Source organism: Chrysochloris asiatica, unplaced genomic scaffold (genome assembly GCF_000296735.1).
Source record: "Chrysochloris asiatica unplaced genomic scaffold, ChrAsi1.0 scaffold00080, whole genome shotgun sequence".
NCBI classification, from domain to species: Eukaryota; Metazoa; Chordata; class Mammalia; order Afrosoricida; family Chrysochloridae; genus Chrysochloris; species Chrysochloris asiatica.
This window is the reverse complement of record NW_006408598.1, coordinates 1,364,036-1,387,533: the sequence shown is the minus strand read 5'-3', so window position 1 is coordinate 1,387,533 and position 23,498 is coordinate 1,364,036. Positions and strand designations below refer to the sequence as shown.

The 23,498-nt window shown below is 38.6% G+C and overlaps 1 protein-coding gene across 1 annotated transcript in view; it reads right to left on the bottom strand.

Moving 5' to 3' along the window:
• Nucleotides 1-23,498, bottom strand: part of TASP1 (taspase, threonine aspartase, 1) — a 476,835-nt gene that overhangs the window by 333,363 nt on the left and 119,974 nt on the right. Inside the window, exon 7 of the mRNA XM_006865621.1 lies at nt 11,115-11,135. Within this exon, the coding sequence (XP_006865683.1) occupies nt 11,115-11,135 (21 nt within the window). The remainder of the gene's footprint in view (nt 1-11,114; nt 11,136-23,498) is intronic.

Genomic DNA, 23,498 nt, shown 5'->3' with positions numbered 1-23,498 from the left:
ACTCATCTATTTGAAGAACTTAAACAATAGATTCAAAACTATCTTTAAAGACTGTGAGACTGCTAAATATAATTAAATATTTTTCACCTTCAAAATTAGTATTAAAATCACTGACTTTGGATGTTTAATTAATAATGTTAACTGAATCAAGGTACTACTTCAAAGATAAAAATAAATGAGCTTAACAAACACAGAATAAAATAAAGACACATGTCAGTCTAAAATGGTAAGGTAGACTGTATGTGACAAATGTGTAGAGTAGACAATTCAATAACTATTCAAAAGAAGGAAGAAATCAGTTCTGATCTGGGTGATATTTAGCTTGACCCTTAAAGGAGAGTTTGGATCAGAAGTTCATAAGGCAGTATGTCTGGTATTCTATTGTTACTATATACTCTAAAAAGGGAAAAAGAGATGAGCAAAAACTTAGAACTTTCAGAAAACTCATGAATAATTGAATAGAAATATTTGGCTACAAAAAAATATTACTCTGGAAGAAGAAAAATAGAAAGCAGTTTGGGGCCAGGAGGATTCAAAAGGGTTCTTAAAGTCACATTTTTAAGTTGGGGTTTTAATCTACAGTTAGTGCAAATAAAGTAGCATGGAATTCCAGGGGAACTCTAACTGAGAAAATGATTCTTCTGGATTATTTTTTTAATTCATTGCAGAGTTTAAGTTTATCAACTCATGGCTATCACACTCAAGATCACAAGCCTCCAAAAATAAACAGAGCAACAAGACCAATGCAGATATTTTTAGGAAAATACATCTAGGGATAGTACATAGAATTAAAGAGAATGAAGCAAAGTTATAAGGAGTGAAGCCGGTTACTGAAGATAATGAAATAGTTCAGCCAATATATCCAAAAGATATAGGTTTGGATAGCGGATATTTACCAAAAAGAAGGATTTTTTTTTTTTTAAGTTAATGGAGCGTATCTTCAAACAATATTTATTGAGTACTTATGTAAAGATTTACACCCTCGGAAACCCTGTACAGGGTCGCTATGGGTCGGAACCGACTCGATGGCACTTAACAACAACAACATTATAAGGCAAGCTAAGAATCCATGGTGAAGAAAATGTAGTCCTGTCCTCCTGGAAGCTACAATCTAGTATAAGAGAAAGACATTAAATAATCTCACTAGTAGTAATATAAAGATAGCTGAGGCAGTATCATAGCTTCAAGTGAAAAAGGCAGGCGGGGGCAAGGCAATAGTCCCAGGATTGGAATCAAAGGAGCAAAGGCACAGAGTCTTGGCTAAGAGCATGACCCAGAGTAGGAGTGCCTGGACAAAAGGCCGGAAGGACAGACAGGTGACCATTTCTGTGGGCTCCGTTAAGGCGCCTATACTTAATTTTTGAGATCAGTTTTAAATAGGAGTATAGAAAATTCAAATTGTAATTTTAAATGACTCTGGATGTGGTACAGCAAACTGTCTGTAAGGGGGCCACAGCAGCAGCTGTACACAGATGGGTTAGAAGGCTATTGCAATCATCAAGGAGATGATGACGGTGTTCAGTTTTACATGTGCTAGGTTAGAATATGATGGGTCAAACATAAAATGTGCATACTAGTTACATGGAAACAGGCAACCAGACAGTTTAGCACATTAAAAAGCCATGAAAATACACATAATGGTTGATTCATCGGTCCAAATAAGCTATATTAAGTGCTTGTTATGGATCTTGTTCTCGGCTAGGCAGAGGGAACACACAGAGCAAGGGGTCCTGACTTAAGAAACCTAGCTGCCTGGAGAAGACCTGATCTGTGGAAAACTAAAATGACTTAGAGACAACCTCTGGAGCAAAGAGAAAGAACTGCCGTTCAAAGAAAGGAGTTCTAGTTGGCCTGGAAAAGCGTTGAATGAAAGACAAGACATGAAGCTGCTAACTGAATTCAACCATACACCTCTCCACACAAGCCCTGGAAGGATCACCCACCCACACAATGATCACTAAAATGGTGCTTTCCTAGGCCCCTTATGACATGCCAGGACACTTCAAAAAAACCCATGAAAAAATTCCATTATCACTTCATTTCATTCTCCACCAACTTTTTGAAGTTCCCTTGTATTTAAAAGAACAAAGCTGAGCAGTCCCAGTCCTGGGTCTTATTTCCAAATGCTGCTCTCACAGTTTATCTCTTCCTGTGGGCTTTCATTTGGCATATTTACCGTGCTGTTGTTGCTGAGTGACATCAAGCCAGTTCCAGCTCATAGTGACCCTTCACTGGGCTTTCAAGACTGCAAATCTTCGTGGGAGCAGAAAGCCTAATCATTCTCCCACAAAGCAGCTGGTAGGCTCAAACGGTCGACCTTGTGCTTTGCAACCCTGTGCTTATCCTACAGAGCCACTGCACTATTCAGGCTTAGAGGACAGTCCCAGTACTAGTAGTTTTAAAATTCCCCAAGCAATTGCTTGAGCCAGGTCTAGGATTCACTAGAATAAGGAGTTCCTTAATGTGATAATACAGGCAATTTAAGCAAACTTAACACTTTCAAAGAAAATGTATTAGAATTATTAAGCTGGAAGAGGCCTACATTATTCCTTGGTCCAAAATCTGACTTCATTGCTGGGGAAATTTAAATCTAGAGAGGTTTCACAACTGCCTGAGGTCTCTGGGGGGTCTACTGCACCCAATCTCTCAGTAGCACAGAGGATGGATTTCCCATATAGTCTGCAAAACAGCCTGCCCCTCTATCCTCAAGACACCCAAGCTCTCAGGTCATAAATTGCAAATAATCCCTGGCATTAAACTATTTATTCAAAATCTTGAAAGCAGATTGGAGTAGAAGTGGCCCAAGTGAGCCTTTAAATATTGATAGGGAGTTTTCTTCCAACCTAATAGATACTATTTCTTATCTACTAATCTTGTAACAGTGTTTCCCTGCTATTCAGAAGCTTTTCAGTGACTAAATATTCTTAAGTAGTTTGTCACTCTTTCTTCCTGTCTGTCTTTGTCTGGAAGCTCATCTGAAACCTGTCCACCTTGGGTGACCCTGCTGGTATTTAAAATACTGGTGGCATAGCTTACAGAATCATAACAACTCACCAGCCACCACAGTATGACAAACTGACAGATGAGTGGTGGACCTCCCAGAGATCTCAGGCAGATGTGAAACCTCTTTAGACTTTCTGCCCTAGAGTTTTGCTAAAGGTAATACAGATATGGCTACAATCAAACATTGACAGAGAACTTCCAGAGGTTCAAGCCAGATTCAGAAGCGGCCATGGAACAAGGGATATCATTGCTGATGTCCGATGGACCTTGGCTGAAAGCAGGGAATATCAGAAAGATGTTTAGCTGTGCTTTATTGACTACGCAAAGGCTTTTGATTGTGTGGATCACGACAAGTTATGGACAACATTGCAAAATATGAGTATTCCGGAACATTTAATTGTGATCATGAGGAATCTGTACCTGGACCAAGAGGCAGTTGTTCAAACAGACCATGAGAACACTGAATGGTTTAAAATTTAAAAAGGTGTGCAATGATGTTGTATTCTTTCACCATATTTATTTAACCTGTATGCTGAGCAAATAATCCGAGAAGCTAGGTTATATGAAGAAAAACATGGCACCAGGATTGGAGGAAGACTCATTAACAATCTGCGATATGCAAATGACACAACCTTGCTTGCTCAAAGTGAAGAGGACTTAAACTACTTACTGATGAAGATCAAAGAGCACAGCCTTCAATATGGATTACATCTCAATGTAAAGAAATCAAAAATCCTCACCACTGGACCAATAAACAACATTCTTACCAATGTTGTCAAGGACTTCATTCTTCTTGGATCAACTATCAACACTCATGGAAGCAGCAGTCAAGAAATCAAATGACATATTCCATTAGGAAAATCTGCTGCACAAGACCTTTTTAAAAATGTTCAAGAGCAAAGATGTCAGCTTGAAGACTAAGGTGCACCTGATCCAAGCCATGGTATTTTCAGTAACCTCATAAGTATGCAAAAGCTGGACAGTGAATAAGGAAGACCATACAAATTGATGCATTTGAGTTATGGTGTTGGAGGAGAATATTGAAAGTACCATGGGTTGTCAAAAGAACCAACAGATCCGTTTTGGAAGAAGTGCAGCCAGAGTGCTCCTTGGAGGCCAAAATGGCCAAACTTCGTCTCTCATATTTTGGACATATTGTCAGGAGGGACCAGTCACTGGAGAAGGATATCTTGTTTGGTAAGATGGAAGGTCAGAGAAAAAGAGGAAGGGCCCCAACAAGATGGATTGGCCAAGTGGCAGTATCGATGGACTCAAGCATGGCAACAGTAGTGAGGTTGGTCCAGGATTGGGCAGTGTTTCATTCTGCTGTGCATAAGGTCATTATGGGTCGGTACCAACTCAATGGCACCTAACAACAACAATCTTAAAACATTCTTGTTATTGATCCATATGTATTCATCTACATATACGCATTTGTCTTTTTGTATATTGGTTAATTCTTCTGGTCTTACTAGGTATGCAAGTGTTAGTATTGATATATTTATGACAGGATAACTCAAGTCATTAACATGATGATGTTATATGAAGATATACTTCAAAGTTTTAATTTAGAATCCATGTTCTTAACACCATGTCTGAGCCAATTCCAAGATACAACTACTTTTATCTAGTTCCAATGAGATTCCAATCTCTGGAGATATTTCCTGTTTGAAAAAAAGTTACAACACGGTAATTTCTGCATTATAGATTAAATTAAATTTTAGTATTTGACAGAATGATCTTTGGAGTGGTCCAACTCTAAAGATCATTCCGTTAAACACAAAAATTTAAAGGAATATTTGCTGTGATGGTTCTGTGCCACTGAGTCAGTTCAGACTCATAGCAATGCTGTATACAGTTTCCAAGAGCAACTGGTAGTTACCAGTCCAGTGCTTATCCTACATCGTTACAGCAGGGCCCAAAGAAGCTTTAAAGGGCTTTCATACATGCAAAAACTGAGGGAAGATTCACAAGGCTGACAAAACTAACTAACTAGTATCATGGAAAATTGCAGCTTACTTCCATTGTAAAATAAAAACACTAGATGTGTTACCACTGACTTCTTGTCTCATGGAAGCAGCAGTCACTTTTGATGTTAAAACAATATAAGCCCTAAAGTATCGATTGCTATGAATTTAAGGAAGACATGGGAACAAATCCAAAGTATTAAATCTTTATGAGATTTACAAAGAAACCTTTCCTAAAACAGGAAAAAGAAAAATGCTGCAATTGTCTAGCCATCAAGGATGAAAGGTTCTGGAATTAGATATTGTAGACTGACATAAAATACTGCATATAAAAGACATTTAAAGAGGCCTTAACAAGTTATACTGCAAAGGAAAAAACTTACAACATCAGGTTTTTAACATATAATTTACAACCCAAAGAAATGCTTGTAATTTCAAACAGAAGATAATCAAGGGCAAAATTTTAGTTTGATAAAAACACTTGAGTACATAAACTATATTTATTTATGTGGAAGAGATGTAAAAGAAGTTTCTTACTTCTGTTTACTTTTTTATTAACATACTAACCATTTTTTGAGAAACATCATAAAATGCCAAATCAAGCTGTGGTGCAATGAAATGCTTTTATATGGTTTAACTATGGTCTTATAACTTCCACCAAAAGACTGGGACTATGCAAATAAGGTGTCTGTGTACCACCAAGGGACTGGACTGTTTGTTAATAATACAAATAAAATTTATGGTACCATTGAGGAGGTGGAGTCATGTAAATAAAGTGCATGGAACCCTAACAAGGGAATGGGTCCATTCTGTAATCCCACTAACTTTAAAATGAGTCATCCCATAAGCGAAAAGGGGGAACCTCACTACTACCAAGAGGAAAGAGGAGGGCAAAGTACTCCTTTAGAACCAGGGCCCCTGCACTGAGAACCTTCTAGATCCAGGAGCCAGAGCAAGAGTTCTACACTAGAAATGGTATAAGAGGGTGAGACACAGTGGCAGTTCAGGAAACCAGCCCGAGACAGCACAGTGGGTTTCTAGACCCATGGGTTGACATACAGTGGGTATGTCAATCCATGGAGCAAGAGAATTGAGTACCTTCGGGCAGAAGGTCTCCTGGCAGAGTAGGTATTTCCTGGCAGAGCTAAAGGACTTTCTAACACTTGTCCAAACAAGCCAGAGGGAGTTGAGTGACATAGGGCTTGAGAGCACTCTGCATGTGGGCACAACCAAGGAGGTGTCCTGAGTGAGCAGCTGTATCCTGAGTCATTCTTATCACTGAATTATAACCTGTGGCTTCCTTAACAGCCCCCAGAACTGTGAATATAGCCTGTGAGTTCTACGTGGCCATGTATAAAATATCAAACCCAGCAGACAAGCAGAAAGACTGGAACGGACAGTTGGTGTTAGAATAAGTAAAAGGGTGAAGAGAGGTTGTTAAGTCTGGCCTCTGCTTCATAGAAATCAGTCTGGGGCTATTGATGCTGATAAGGATTCTCTCTCATTCCCTTTGCAAAGTAGACAAGGAAGCCTGACACTGCCACCATGCCATTTTCACACAAGCTAAGTAGACTTCTGGAAAAGACAAATGACTCCTTCCCCTGTACACATACGCAAAGACATGTACACAAGTACAAAGAGAACAATCTGAGAACAACATGCTTTTTGTGTGCATTTATTTTCTTAGATCTTAACCTACCTCTCACCCAAAAACTACAGTGATTTAGTATGATACAGTTAAGCATTTACATAATAATTTCAAGATGGTGGATGAAAGGGAAAAATGTTACCCACAATATACTTCAAAAGAATAGAATGTATTTATATGAAGCACACAAAGCAAGACCCAACATTTTCCTTCTGAAACATGTGGCCAATTTGATGTCCCTATGTGGTGGCTTGAAAACACAAAATTAAAAGTTGTAGCATTTCTCTAGAGTGGTTTTGAACACACAACATTGTATAAGATCACCAAAGCAATGCACAGTAACAAAATTACTTCACACAGTGGAAAAGGTCTGATTATCATTTCACTATCCTATGCAAGTACCACTTCACCTAAAAACCACTGAAATTAATTGAAAACTTAAACTAAATAAAAGTGATAGGATTTACTATGTACATTAAACTGTTAAATCTGTTATTAAAGAAAAAGAGATGGAAACTATTTTAATAATCTGTTTGTGTAAAATGAAGAAGGGAGGGAAAAGGCTTGAAACATCAAAAATATTAAGATCAAGCAATATCCCCAACTTCTTTTAATACTCTAAGACTAAAACAGTCCCTTCCAGTCATCTCCAGGGCTAAGTGTTTGAAACCGACATTTTGAAATCTAGATTATGATATACACTGAGTCTCTTTGTCTCCCCAACGTATCTCCTCTTTGTAACAACTGTTTCCTAAAATTATCTTAAAAAGTCCATTGCCATAATCAAGAACAATCACTGGTCAACACATTAACCAGTTCAGTCCAAAGGAAAAGTGTTGTCTTTAAATGCTAATAATGAGTAGTGCAATTTTTCTTTTCGCACCAAAAGAAAAAAAAAATTTTTTAACCTATAATGACTTCATGAATTGTCACAGGAAATTATTGATAGTGATACAGAGAGCAATGATAGTTCATGACAATACTGTCCAGGGAGATACAACTACCGATTTGCAAAAATTATAAGGAATAGAGGAACATGCTAAACTGCACCATAAACAGGTGATGAGCAAAACTTTGAAGGAAACTTTACAGAACGAACAATTGAAGTTCCTTTATAGAAACAGTTTTGCTTTTGCACAATTCTGTCATAGACAAATTTAAGCTATCATAATTTAGTTAAATAGTACTAGTCATCCAACAACACAATTTACATTTCACTCACTGTGGGAGTCTATTATGGGAAATGCAATGGCTCTGTAGTATAAGCACTGGACTGAAGATCCACAAGGACGGCAGTTTGAGCCCATCAGCCACATTGCAGAAGAAAGATGATTTTCTCTGCTCATGCAAAGACTTGTTGTTGTTGTTATGTGCCATCAAGCATGCAAAGACTTATAGCCACAGAAACCCTATACAGGGTAGCTATGAGAAGGAATTGACTCAACAGCACTTAACAGTAGCAACATCATATATTAATTAAGGGTCTTGGTGTGGCACTGTAGGGTAACTACTTCACAGCAGCAACACAGTACATTAAGAAGAAGTATATGCAATACAAACTTCACTGCTAGTTCCTTAGTGCACATCATGATGTCTGGTGAATAACATCACTTCCTTCAAAGTGTCACTGTACATACAGAACAAAGGGTGTTGTTATGTGGCCCTCTTATTTCCCAGTGATAACTTCACGTAACAGTTTACAAACCTGGAAAATCCAAAGAGGGAACTGGCCAACAATGAAACAACAAATGATAATGTTGGACGTGAAAGTTGAATTCAACATAATGAATTTCTTCTAAAAGTACAGAAGAATTTACTTGAAAATGGGAATGTTTGACATTGCTACAGTGTAAGAAACTCTAGATATGCAGTCAGATAAACTCAGTAAAGGCAAACTTATCACCATGAATAAGGAACATACTTTTTTTGTGACAAAAAGGATGATGGTCTCCCGCTGGCAAAGTACTTTACATTCAGTGGGGATGTTGCTATTAGGTGCTTTTGAGTCAGAACTGACTCTAGTAACTTTATTTACAATAGAACAAATCCAGTGCCATCCTCACAACTATCCTCACAAACAACTGTCCACATCCACACATTGATCTTGACTGACAACGTGTCCAAAGTACAAGAGACAAAGTCTCAGCACCCTCGTTTTGAGAAGCACCCTGGCTGTACTGCTTACAAAACACATTTGTTCATTTTCCTGGAAGTCCATAGTATAGTCAGTATTCTTCACCAACACCAAAATTCAAAGGTATCAATTCTTTAGTCTGCCTTACCATTGTCCTGCTTTTATATGTAGATGAGGCAATTGAAATCAGTCCCTGGAAATGACAACATGCTTAGCAAACTAGAGGGTCAGCAGTGAAACGCTTAGCATTGTACCACCAAGGCACCTTAATGTATTAATAGCTACCAGCCACTCTGCGAGAGAAAGATAAGGCGTTCTGCTCCCATAAACATTTACAGCCTTGGAAACCCTGCACAGGGGCACTATGAGTTGGAACCGACTCAACGGCACTCAACAACAACAACAACATCAGCATTGGATTATCAACCACCAGATTGGCAGTTCAAACCCACCAGCTGATCCTCAGAAATCCTATATGCAAGGGTCACTATAAGTTGGAACTGACTTAATGGCATTAACAACAACAACATTTAAACCTATAAAACATTATGCTGAAGGGTGTGTGAGGGCCACAATATTCAGAAAGTTACATTGAGGGTGTTGTAACCAATGTCAAAGCAAAATGGGTTTAAATTTAGAATAAAAAACTAATTTGCTTTGTAAACTTTCACCCATGCCAAAGGCAAAAAAAAAGAAAAAAAGAACCTGCAATGGAATGGTATTAGTCATTTTGACTAATTATAACACTATTATATATATTTACATACCAACCACTAAAGCCAATGATGATGAAATTGAAGAATTCTACCAACTTCTTCAGTCTGAAATTGGTCAAACATGCAGTCAAGATGCATTAATAATTACTAGTGATTGGAATCTGAAGACTAGAAACAAACAGGCAGGATAGATAGTTGGAAAACATGGCCTTGGTGATGGAAACAATGCTAGAGATCTCATGGTAGAATTTTGCAAGACCAATGAATTATTCATTCTAAATAAATACATTTTATTAAACAACATAAAAGGATCTCACCAGGTGGAATACACAGGAATCAAATTGACTATGTCTGTGGGAAGAGACGGTGGAAAAGCTCAATATCATCAGTTAAAATATGCCAGGGGCTGACTGAAATAGACCACTAAATGCATATGGTGGTGGTGGTGAGTATGTGCCATGGAGTCGGTTTCACCTCATAGCGACCCTGTACAGGGTTTCTGAGGCTGTAAATCTTTACAGGAGCAGAAAGTCTCATCTTTCTCCTGCGGAACAGTGGTAGTTTCGAACAGCTGACCATGAAGTTTGCAGCCCGATTTGAAACCACTACGCTACCAGAGCTCCATCAACTGCATATATGCATGGTTAAAGCTGAAGAAAATGAAAACAAGTCCACAAGAGCCAAAATATGACCTTGAACATTTGCCACCTAAGTTTAGAGACCATCTCAAGAAACAATTGACGAATTAGGCACTAACGGCCACAGACCGTAAGAGTGGTGGGGTACCATCGAGACTATCATACAGTAAAAAAAACAATAGGTCACTGAAAAGACAGGAAAGAAAGAAAAGACCAAGATGGATCTCAGAAAAGACTCTGGAACTTGCTCTCTAGCATACAGACACTGCAACAAATGAAATAAATGAGGATAAGAGCTGAAGAGAAAATTACAAAGGACAGCTCAAGAATACAAAGTCACATATTATAATGAAATGTGCAAAGACCTGGATATAGAAAATCAAAAGGGAAGAACATACTCAACATTTCTCATACTGAACGAACTGAAGAAAACATTTAAGCCATGACTTGCAATACTGAACGATTCTATGGGCAAAATGGAGCCCTGGTATGGCACTATAAGATAAGCACTGGACTGCTAACCACAAGATCAGCAGTTCAAACTTACCAGCTGCTCCTAGAAATCCCAATACAGGGTTCACTATGCATCAAAACTGACTGGAAAGCACTTAACAACAACATTGGCAAAATATTGACTAAAGCACAAAGCATCAAAAGAAGATAGAAGGAATACACAGTCACTGTACTAAAAAGAAATGGTTGATGTTCAACCACATTTGTTGTTGGTATGTGCTGTCGAGTCAGTTATGACTCATAGAGAACCCTACATAGAGTTTCCAAGGAATGGCTGGTGAGCTTGAACCACCAATCTTGGAGTTCAAATTGACCTTGCAGTCCAGTGTATTAACCAGCAGCACCACACCAGGACTCCTTAACAACCACTTTGAGAGGCAGCATATGATCAAGAACCAATGGTACTGAAGGAAGAAGTCCAAACTGCACTGAAGGCAACTGGTGAAACAAGACTACAGGAATTGATGGAATACCAACTGAAATCTTTCAACAAACTGAAGGCACTGAAGGCATGCCCTCATCTAGGCCAAGAAATATGGAAGATCAACCAGTTGGAAAAGATCCATATTTGTGCCCATTCCAAAGATAAGTGACTCAATGGAATGCAGATATCATTGAACAATATCATATGCAAGTAAAATTTTGCTAAAGATAATTCAAAAACAGTTGTAACAGTACATCTACAGAGAACTGTCAGAAATTCAAGTTGGATTCAGAAGAGGTTGCGGAATGAGAGAAATTACTTCTGACGTCAGATGGATCTTGGCTGAAAGCAGAGAATATCAGAAATACATTTACTTGTGTCTTAATGACTGTGTAAAGGCTTTCATCTGTGTGAATTATGAGAAACTATGGGTAACATGACAAAAAATGAGTGTACCAGAACACCTAACTGTGTTCAGGAGGAATCTGTACATAGGCCAAGAGGCAGTTGTGATAACAGAACACAGGATACCAAATGAAAATCAGGAAAGATGTGAACCAGGGCTGTATCCTTTCACCATAGTTGTCCAATCAGTATGCTGAGCAAATAATCTAAGAAGCGGGATTATACGAAGAATGTGGCTTAACAACCTGAGATATGCAGATGATACAACCAAGCTTGCTGAAAAAAAAGAAGGCTTAAAATACTTACTGATGAAGCTCAAAGACCACCACATTTGGTATGGCTTGCATCTCAACGTAAAGATAACAAAAAATCCTCACCACTGGACCAATAAATAACATCATGATAAAGGGAGAGCAAAGATTGCAGCTGTCAAAGACTTCATTTTACTTCAAAAATGAAGTAAATTATTTATATAAATTACATTCATAATCAACACTCACGGAAGCAACAGTCAAGAAATCAGATAACGTATTGTGTTAGGCAAATCTGCTGCAGGAGACCTCTTTAATGTATTAAAGAGCAAAGATGTCACTTTGAGGACTAAGAGGTGCCTGACCCAAGCTATGGTATTTTTAACTGCTGCATATGCATGTGAAAGCTGGACAAGAGATAGAGCAGACTGTAGGAGAATGGATGCATTTGAATTGTGGTGTTGGAGAAGAATATTAAAGGTACCATTAACTGTCAGAAGAACAAACAAATTTGTATTGAAAGAAGTAGAGCCAGAATTCTTCTTAGGAGCCAGAATGGCAAGACTTCGTCTTTCATTTGATACATTTCAACCTGTCCCTAGAAAAGGACATTATGTTTGGTAAAGTGGAAGGTTGCTGAAAAAGAAGAAGTCTCCTAAGGAGATGGATTGGGACATCGTGGCAGGAACAATGAGTTCAAAGATAACATTTTTAGGATGGCATAGGACTGAAACACAGTGCTTCACTGTGTTGTGCAAACCAACTCAAGGGCACCTAACAACAACTTTGCAAAGCTTCGGTTTGGTCTATCTGTATACCATAGGGAAAGAAAGGGGTAAAAGAAAACTCCAGGATAGTTGCCTGTACCGATGGTGGGCAGTAGAGCAGGAATCTTCATGTTAAAATACAGGATTACAGTTACATAGTCTTTTCATCTTGCAGGAGCTTACCTTTAGGTCATAAAAAATACGAAAAGTAATAGGACAATTACTAAGAATTCATTTTACTCTTTGTTAATATTATTTCTTAAAATCCACTTATCTGAAAGAGACAAAATATGTTTTATTTATGTGTAGATTAGCTGTTTAGCCTACTTTGATTTATAATAGCAAGGAAACATTTTAATTAGGAGAGGAAGATGACAAAAAGCTGTATTATGCTACATAATATAAACTGCCTACCTTATAACTACTCCAAAGACCCCTGGTGGTGCAGTGGTTTAAGCATTAGACTGCTAACAGTAAGGTCAGCTGTTTAAACTCACCAGCTGCTCTACAGGAGAAAGATGAGGTTGTCTGTTCCCATAAAGATTTTCCATTTCAGAAATTCTAAGGAACAGTTCTCCTTTGTCTTATCTGACAGAATCAACATTGATGGCAGAGGATTTCAGTTTTAATATTTATAAATTATTAATATAAAATTTAATAAGTACTCTACTTGCTTTTCCCAAAACTATTACGTTGTTTGAGAAAAGAATATATCTAGCCCTAAGCCATGAACTGAGGAATGGTAATCATGAAAATCCATTAAACTTCCCAGACTCACTTTAAGCTGGGAATAGGTGTGACTGAATTGAGCCCCATCCTCCAATACCCCTCTAAAATAATTAAGGAGAAATCTATTGAAGGGAGCTTCTAGACAAGCTCTTACATTCCAAATAAAAAAGGGGCAGGATAATGCACTGGACCACAAGGTCAATTGGAATTGCAAAGTCAGTATTTCAAACCCACCAGCTGCTCCTGAAAACCCCTGCACAGGATCACTATGAGTTGGAACAGACTGGACAGAACTTACTAACAACAACAACACGTGCAGCACTCCATCCTGCCTGCCTTTCACCTTGAATGCAGATGTGACATCTAAGTTTGCAGAAGCCACATTATATGCATAAGGCAAAACACATGAAAGGCCCAAGAGAATCTCAGTTATGCTGGTCCCAGCATCATTAGAAGCCTTAAATAAAACCAACCACTTCTTATTATTAGGCCAAAAGCAAAAAGCAGGAAACAAATAAAGATTTCCTATGGCACTAGACTGTAAATCACAAGGTCAACAGTTCAAATCCACTAGCTACTCCTTAGACACCCTATACAGTGTCACTCTGAGTCAGAACCGACTCAATGTCACTTAACAACAATAATTAAAGCTACGGGTCAGCATCCTGGTGTGGTGCTATAAGATAAGCACCACACTGACAACCTCAAGTTCAGTTCTTCAAATCCACCAGCCACAAGTTAGAATCCTATACTGGGTCACTAAAAGTCAGAACCTGCTGTAAGGCACAACAAGCTTCCAGTCAGATTTCTTTTTGTTTGCAGCCAAAAGCATTCCATGGAGTAGCCATTCATATTTTAAACTAAATCAAATACAAATGTGTATCAATGATGAGGGGGGGAAAATACTAATTTACTGAGGTAGCAAACTACTTAAATCTTTTTCTTCCTTTCTTTAACTACTTTGTTTTTTATTTTTTCTGTGATGATGTTTGTGCAATCCATTAGTTGTATGAACACAGACACAAGAAATAGATATGTAACAAAAATTTCTAACTTTGTTTTAAAATATTGATTCATTCCATATTTTTAAATTCTTCAAGACTATATTTGCCTCCTCACCACTGAGTAACAAAAACTTGAACATTCAGAGAGTTACCAAACACTCGACTCTTTTTATTATACTTATATACCCAACTCACAGCTTCCTTTATATAGCCACAACAAACAGTAGTACTAGGCCTTAGTCAATGCTTGCTAACCAAAACTATGCTGAAACTGTACACACAGGACAGGGAGAAACAAACTAAATACAGGTCGATTTAGAAAATAGCTATGTGCCCTTTCCTGTTATATTGTTTAAAACATTACTACACTTCCTCTTAAAATTTCTAATTTCCTGCCTCATCAGCTCATTACCTGGTGGTCTTTTCTTTGTGGGTACATGTTTTATTATCTTTACTATAGCAGACAAGACCTCCCAAAGCTTTGCAGCAAACAGTTCTAACACAAAACCTCTGGCCCACATCATTTCCAAAAGGCAGTCGTTTTTGTAGGTCAGTATTAAACACCAAAAGGAAACCAAACCAAACACACTGCCTGGAGATGATGCCAACTCATACAAACCCTGTAAATAGGGTTTCCGAAGTTCTAAATCTTTACAGGAGCAGAAAGTCTCATCTTTCTCTCATGGCACAGCTTATAAATTTGAACCGCCGACCTCGAAATTAGAAGACCAGGGTTTACCCTACAGCACCATCATGGCTCCTAGGACCAACCTTTGCTGTGGTTGTTGTTAAGTGCCTTCTAGTCAGTTCCAACTCATAACGATCCTGTATAGGATTTGAATTACTGATTTGTGGTTCAAAACCAGTGCTTTCTCTATAGCGCCACACTGTTGTTGTTGTTGTTAAGTGCTGTTGAGTTGGTTCCAACCCATAGCGATCGTGTACAGGGTTTCCGAGGCTGTAAATCTTTACGGGAACAGAAAGCCTCATCTTTCTTCCGCAGAGCGGCTGGTAGTTTCGAACTGCTGGTCTTAAGGTTCACAGCCAGATTCGTAACCACTACACTACCAGAGCTCCTTATAGTGCCACACTAGGAGTCCTAAAATCAACATGTTGTTAAGTGTCATCAAGTCAGTTCCTGTATGACGACATCCTGGTGTGGGGCTGTGGGTTGATGCACTGAACTGCAAAGTCGGTTTGAATCACAAAGTTGGCAGGGTCATTGTGGGTGGGAAACCACTCAACGGCACTTAACAACAACATAGAGTTTCCAAGGAGCAGTTGGTGAGCCTGAAACACCAACACTGCAGTTCAAGCCGAACTTTTAGTCCAGCGAACTAACCGACAGAGCCACACCAGGACTCCAAAAATCAACATAATGCTTCATAAATAAATGCTAAAAGTTCATTCTGAACATTATGCTGCTTTATTATCTTTATTTAGTATGTCTAAAACATTGTTTGAATCATGCTGAATTCACTTTTTTTACTATCTCCCTCAAGCCCTTCCCATCCTCCTCAAGAAGATTCCATTCCAGGTAACTTCTTTGGATGTTGTGTATAAAGTTGATGATGACACTTAGCGACCTTATAGGATAGACCAGAACTGCCCTCGTATGATTTCCTAGGCTGAAATCTTTACATCAGGTCTTTTCTCCCACAAAGCAGCTTGTATATTCAAATGATCAACTTTTCAGTTAGTAGCTGAGCTCTTAATCATTGTGCCACTAGATAAGGAGTTTTGTCTTAGGCTAAGTTAATTTAAAGATGAAGGTCACATGATTGGTGGTAGTCCATGGACTCATAGTTCAGCATAGTTCTGATTCATTAATATTTCTTTCTGTTCCTTATAACAGCCCTGTTAAGGAAGTCAAATGTCACTGATTTCTTTTTTTTTTTTTTTTAAAGGGCACTGAAGGTTTGCAATGTTTAATTATGTTCACAGTACATAACCAACTGGTATGTACTCTCTGACGACTTCAAGGAAAATCTCAAATTCCACCTTTATTCTTTCCGATTAAGGGATCCCTCATTGGTGTTTCTCTTCACTATGTCACTGAAACTGTCCTTGTCTCCAGGAGCCAAATTCAATGGCCAGATCGCTCATCCATCTTCTCGTTTGACAGCTGTTAGTACTGGACTCAGATAATCACTTTTTTTTTTAAACACTCCTCTGCTGGTTCCCTAGACTCTCTCCTGGTTGTAACTCTTTGCCAAGCTGACTACTACTTCCCACTCTCCTTTGCTAGCTCTTCTTCCCAATTTCTACATGTTTAACAGTCCTCAGATTCAGTTTTCATATCTTTATTAACACAGACTCCTGATGGTACAGTGGATTGAATGTTGGGCTGTTAACTACAAGGTCAGCAATTCAAACTCTCCAGCTTCGCTGAGGGAGAAAAACGGAGCTGCCGACTCCAATCAACATTTTACCATCTCACAAACACTATACAGGGTCACTATGAGTCTTAATCAACTCAATGGCAATGGGACAGTTAGGTTTTTTAAGGGTTTTATCTATGCTTACTCTTATTCCATAAGTGAGCTCATTTATTCACAATGGTTATCTCCCATCTGAACTGCCCATGTGCTTTAGACTCATATAACAAAAGGCACAGTTATTTCCACTTGTCAGATCAAGGTTTTTATTAAGACCTTTCTTATTCACTATGATGGGCAGTTGGTTAAAATTTTCAAAACTTGAAAATTCTCTGGGTTAAGTAGTGATTTTTTTTTTTAATGACTCATACCTTAAGCATTTTATTTTTATGTATAACACAATTTTTATTCATTAGAAAATCTTTACAATGTGGGCCCATGACCTTTTCTTTGACTATGGTTTCACAGGTAAAGTGTTCCACATCATCTCTTTTTCATAGCTTATAACACACTGAATTATCTTATGATTTTTAGTCTAAAACAGGACAGGAACATGGAATTTTAATCATAAAAGTAACAGACTAGAAACAAAATGCCCACTATGAAGAGAGTGTATAAACAAACTACAGTATGAATATGCAGGGAATAGCATTAAGGAATTAAAAATAAAAATTAACCAGTGATAGGATGTCTCAAAAACATTTTTGGAGAGAAGCAAAACAAAGGAGTACATTTTGTACGAATACTAATATAAAATTCAAGAAGCAACTGAAACTCATTTGCAATGACAAAAATCAGAACAGTGGTTGCCTAACAAGGGTGACCACTCAGCACCTGTCACTCTGTCACACTGTGGTCACTTGCTGTGATGCTGGAAGGTAGGCCACCAGTATATTACATGCCAGCAGGGTCATTCATCCATTGTGGAAACATTTTCCCTGGATCTTCCGGACTAAGACAGACTGAGGAGAAGCAGGCCATTTTTGAATGGTTAGCCACTGTAAACCTTATGGATAACAGCAGAACACTGTTTGATATAGTGCCAAAAGATGAATCCCTCAGGTCATAAGGTACTCAAAATGCAACTCAGGAAGAGCTGCCTCCTAAAAGTAGAGTTGAACTTAATAACAAGAATAGAGCAAAGTTTTCAGGACCTTCATTTGCTTATGGGGCAAACATCCATCAACATTAAGAATGTGGAATGTATGAAGTATGAATACTAGAAAAATTGGAAGTTGCCAAAAATGAAAAAGAACACATAAATATCTATATTCTAGGTATGGTATTAGTGAACTAAAACGGACTGTTATCAGCCATTTTGAATAGAACAATATGGTATATTATGCTAGGAACAAAAATTAAAGAGGAATGATGTTGCTACATTATCAAAGAGAATTGCAAGATCTATCTTGAATACGGGTGGGGAACCATTTTTCTGCGAAAATTTGTAGCATCATTCACAGACCATACATTATTATCAACTTAAAAACTAGTCTGCTATATCTAGTCAAACATTTAATTAACTCGTAACTGATGTGATGGCTGTTGTTGTTGTCAGGTGCCATCGAGTCGGAACCAACTCATAGCGACCCCATGCACAGCAGAACGAAACAATGTTCGATCCTGGGCCAACCTCACCACCGCTGCCACCCCCGAGTTCATCAATGATGCCACCTGGCTGATCCATCTCGTTGGTGGTCTTCCTCTTTTTCTCTGACCCTCCACCCTACCCAGCATGACATCCTTCTCCAACGATTGTTTCCTCCGGACTACATGTCCAAAGTAGGAGAGACGAAGCTTAGCCATCCTGGCCTCCAAGGAGCACTCTGGCTGCACTTCTTCCAAAACAGATCTATTGGTTCTTTTGGCAGTCCATGGCACCCTCAGTATTCTCCTCCAACACCACAACTCAAAGGCATCAATTCTTCTACGATCCTCTTTATTCACTGTCCAGCTTTCGCATCCATATGAGGCTATTGAAAACACAATGGCCTGGGTCAGGCGCACCCTAGTCCTCAAGCTGACATCTCTTCTCTTCAATACTTTAAAAAGTTCCTGTGCAGCAGATTTGCCCAATGCAATACGTCGTCTGATCTCTTGACTGCTACTTCCGCGAGTGTTGATAGTTGATCCAAGAAGAATGAAGTCCTTGACAACTTCAATCCTTTCTCCATTGATAAGAATGTTGTTTATTGGTCCAGTGGTGAGGATTTTTGTTTTCTTGACATTTAGATGCAATCCATATCGAAGGCTGTGCTCTTTAATCTTCATAAGTAAATATTTCAAGATGTGATGGCTACCGTACAAAAATTGATACATTGGAATTATGTTGTTGGAGAATACTGAAAGTACCATGGACTGCCAAAACAAAACCCAAACAGATCTGTGATGGAAGAAGTACAGTCAGGGTACTCCTTGGAAGCCAGGATGGCCAGACTTGGTCTCTCATACTTTGGACATATTATCAGGAGAAGCCAGTCACTGGAGAAGGACATCATGTTTAGTAAAGTGGAGGGTCGGAGAGAAAGGGGAAGAACCCCAATGAGATGGATTCCCACAGTGGTGGCAATGATGGGCTCAGGTTTAGCAAAGATTGTGCGGTTAGCCCATGACTAGGCAGTGTTTTGTTCTGTTGTGCACAGGGTATGAGTTAGTACCGACATGATGGCACTAACAACAACAACAACAACAATGTGATTTCTGGAATTGCAGTTGCCTTGGTAGGGTCAGAACAAATGATTTTGTGGGCTTTATATGGCTCACAGGTCAGACATTCCCCATCTTTGAATCTGAAGTCCACCACTGTCTGTGACTAGATAACACCCATACCCCTCATGGAAGACCAGTTAATACCACTATTATTCAAATATATGCACCACTACTACAGTCAATGATGATGAAACAGACGAATTCTACCAACTTCTTCAGTCTGAAATTAATTACATATGTAGTCACGATGCAATGAAAATTACTGCTAATCTGAAGACCATTGCAAAATAGATTTGATGCATTAGACACCAGTGATAGAAGAGTAGAAGAGTTGTGGAATGACATCAAGAATATTACACATGAAGAAAGCAAAAGGTCGTATATACATAGACATGAAAGAAAAAAAAAAGACCAAAATGGATATCTGAAACTTGTCCTTGAGCACAGAGATGCTAAAGTGGCAGGAAGAATTATTAATGAAATATTATATATTATATAATGAAGTATTATAATGAAATGTGCAAAGAACTGAAGTTAGAAAACCAAAAGGTAAGAACAAGCTAGCATTTCTCAAACTGCAAGCACTAAAGAAAAATTCAAGCCTCAGAGTGCAACACTGAAGAATTCTATGGACAAAATAGTGAATGATACAGCTAGCATCAAAAGAATATGATACAAGGAAGGGGAGGGCAATACACAAGAAGGGGGAAGGGGCTGGAAGAACAAGGTAGACAGGGGAACATTTAGACAGGTTTGTATGAGCTAAATGCGACAGAGGTAAATATTGATATATGATCAACCTTGGAAAAAAAGACTGTGGGATACAGAGATCGAAGCACAGTCTGAATGGCTAAAAGAACAGAAATAATGTTAAGATGCTTAACTGTCTTTGGGATATTGGTTTCCCTTGTCTACTATTGAGAAATAGACACTTGAGTGTCTATTGAGGAATTTCAGGAAACATAATTACAGAAACCTTGTAAGCCCATCTTCAATGGAATACCTAAATGGGGTTCTAGAACTTGCATAGTGAAATCGATTTCTTGCAGAGCCTTTGTAGTGTATAGGACTCTAGGTAGAATCCTGAGCCCCATCTAGTACCTTCTGAGGTGGGATACTCCCACTTGAAAGGACATACAGGACAGTCTGGAGTGGCAAGAGGAACAGAAGATACTTCTTGAAAGAAAGACTAGCAGGAAAAAACAAATATGGCAGCCTGTTTGGGTGTTATAAGAACAAGCAAGCTGTTTGCCAGGGAGCCATTAAGGCAAGCAATCAAGTCCCCTCAGGACAAACCCACCTCCTAAGACTGAAACTCAAAGGGAAAACTTAAGCAGGCATGTAAGCTCACTGGCAACCATGTTGATCTACTTGTGAATGGAAATGGGGAAAATGCAGTAATGAAGACATGGGCTGAGTACGACCACTGTCAATAGACTCCTGTTGACCTTGGAATGAAAGAGAGAAGAGGAAGTGTTGGTTGGGCTGAAGTTTTGAGAGACTTGGGAACTCCTGAGCCCATGGACACTGACCTAGCCACAGTGGACTACAGCTGAGAGTGAAGCTGATATGAAGTGGGGGTAGACACACAAGAACACCCAAACTTGCAGATAGTACCCATGTGACCTAGCTTAGATGGATTGATAAGAACTTGACTAAAGGAAGACAAAGAAAGAAATTTGATAAAGGAACCAAGTGTACATTGCTATAATTTGATGAATTTGACCTATATTTATGAATGTAGTAGGTCAAAATACCAACCAAGAGGGAAAGAGTCTTCACATCAAGGGTCAAATTTATACCCTCTGTGCATGGGGTTGATAAAAGACAGGCAACTTAGACCTAAATGAGGGGGCAATAAAGACTTGAAGTGACTGGCTTACAAGTTTTTAAGAGGCAGTTTAGTTTTAGAGTGCACAGGGGAAGGTAGAATCTCCACTGAATAGTGTGCATCTTGTCTAGATGGGTCTGGTGAAAGAAGATGGGGATAGGATTCTTTTGATTCAATAGTTAATTGTTATCATTACTAATTACGATGATCACAACTGTAAAGGTAGAAGATGTGTAACAAAAAGGGGGAGTAGTTAATCTTATATTCTAGAACAGAGAACCATAGCACTATCAAGAGAGAAGAGCATGAGCGGAATATGATACCCTAACCAGAGAAGCAGCGACACCAAAGATGGAGGCAGAGGTGATGACATAGAGAGATTGAGCAGCTGAGAACTCTAGACTCATGGAAAAAAAAAAAAAAAGCTGTGTGCTGGCAGTCAGGAGCTGGTTTGGAGAATGTACCTTTTGTTTGTTTAAACAAGTATATATTCCTGCGTGTTTTTGTGCACATAAAAAAAAAAAAAAAAAACTCACAGAAGGACTAGAAGTAAATACTGTTAACCAATTATTCTTGGAGAGGATTGTAATATTGTGATGAAACAAAATACAACAGAGGTTGAGTGCAAAGCCAATGTTCTCCCAGATAAAATTCTTATTAAAATCTTTAAAAAATATATATGAAAGGAATACAGAGTCACCATACCAAAAAGAATTGGTTGGTTTTCAATTATTCAAGAGGTACCATATGATCAAGAACCAATGGCATTGAAGGAAGACATCCAAATCGCACTGAAAACATTGGTGAAGGAAAAAAAAAAAAAGGCTCCAGGAACTAAAGGAATACAAAATGAAATCTTTCAACAAACTGATGCGGCACTGAAGGTACTCATTCATCTATACCAAGAAATAAACTACCTGAGCAACCTACTGAAAGAGACCCATATGTGTGCCCATTTCAAACAAAGGTGGCCTAACTTAATGCACAAATCATCAAACAATATAATTAATATCACATGCAAGTAAAATTTTGTTGAAGTTAATTTTTAAAATGGTTGCATTAGTATATTGAAAGGGAGCTGCCAAAAATTCAAGTCAGAATCAGAAGAGGACACGAAACTAAGGCTTTCATGAGATGGACCTTGGTTGAAAGAAGAGAATACCAGAAATATGTTTATTTGTACTTCATTGACTGTGCAAAGGACCAGGCAGTATTTCATTCCGTTGTGCACAGGGTGACTATGAGCCAGAACCAACTGAACGACACCTAACAACAACACAGAGGGTGTGGATTGACTGAAAGGGAATAAAGAGAACTGAAAATTTTCTATATCTTCACAGATAGGAGAGTTGCATGAGTGTATTCATTTTTTAAAAAAGTAATTAGATGATTCAATCTATGTAAATTTTATCACAATTTTTTATACAAGACAAATATCCCTAAATCTGCTCATGAAAATATCACATTGAATGCAGAAACTCAAGGAAGGTAGTAATCTTCCTCCAGTCAGATCTACTTAGCAATTTATTCTTTGGTCTTTAAAATCCTACTTATCTCTGGTAGAAAAATAAAAAAAGGTTGGAACAAACAGATCCACTGTCTCATGTGGCAACATACTGAGAAATTATCTATCATTATCAAAGATGAGAGGCCTGGTATAGTGCTGTAGGATATGAACTGGACAGCTAACCACAAGGTTGGTGATTCAAATCCACCAACTGCTCCTCGAAAGTCCCAAACAGGGTCACTGTGAGTTGGAACTGACTCAACAGCACTTAACAACAACAACAAAGATTAGTTATTATGCATTTACATATGGGTGGCTGTTGTTAAGTGTTGTCAAGTAAGTTCTAACTCATAGCACCCCTGTATAGGGTGTCTGAATAGCAGCTGAAGGGTCTGAATTGCTGACCTTGTGGCTCACAGTCCAGTGCTGACCCTACAGCGCCACATCAGGAGTTCTACTTGTGGGTAAAATAAAACAAAGACAGAAAGCATAAAGCTTTATAAAAGCAATTGTACAAGGAGTATGTCTTGGAGTATTAATGATATACTGGGGTACATCAAATGGCCATGTGAACTGAGATGGCATTCATGACCTGTTTGCTTCCTCCAAGTTATAAGGCTGAGCATAAATATGGTTTCAACTTCGTTCTACGTGTAGCAGAGAGCTCTGCCAACAACAACACAGAATACCCCACCAAGCAAGATCAGGGGATGGCCCCAGAACCCTGAACCACATATAAAGGAATACTTAGAAGGTTGGAAGGCTCACAGCTGGGGGAATTTGTGGCAGAAGCAAGAAGCAAGAAATCTATTGCTTTCTAGTCCGGGACGCTCGGCTGCTCCAGGAGCCGCCATCTTGGGTGAGACCACGTGGG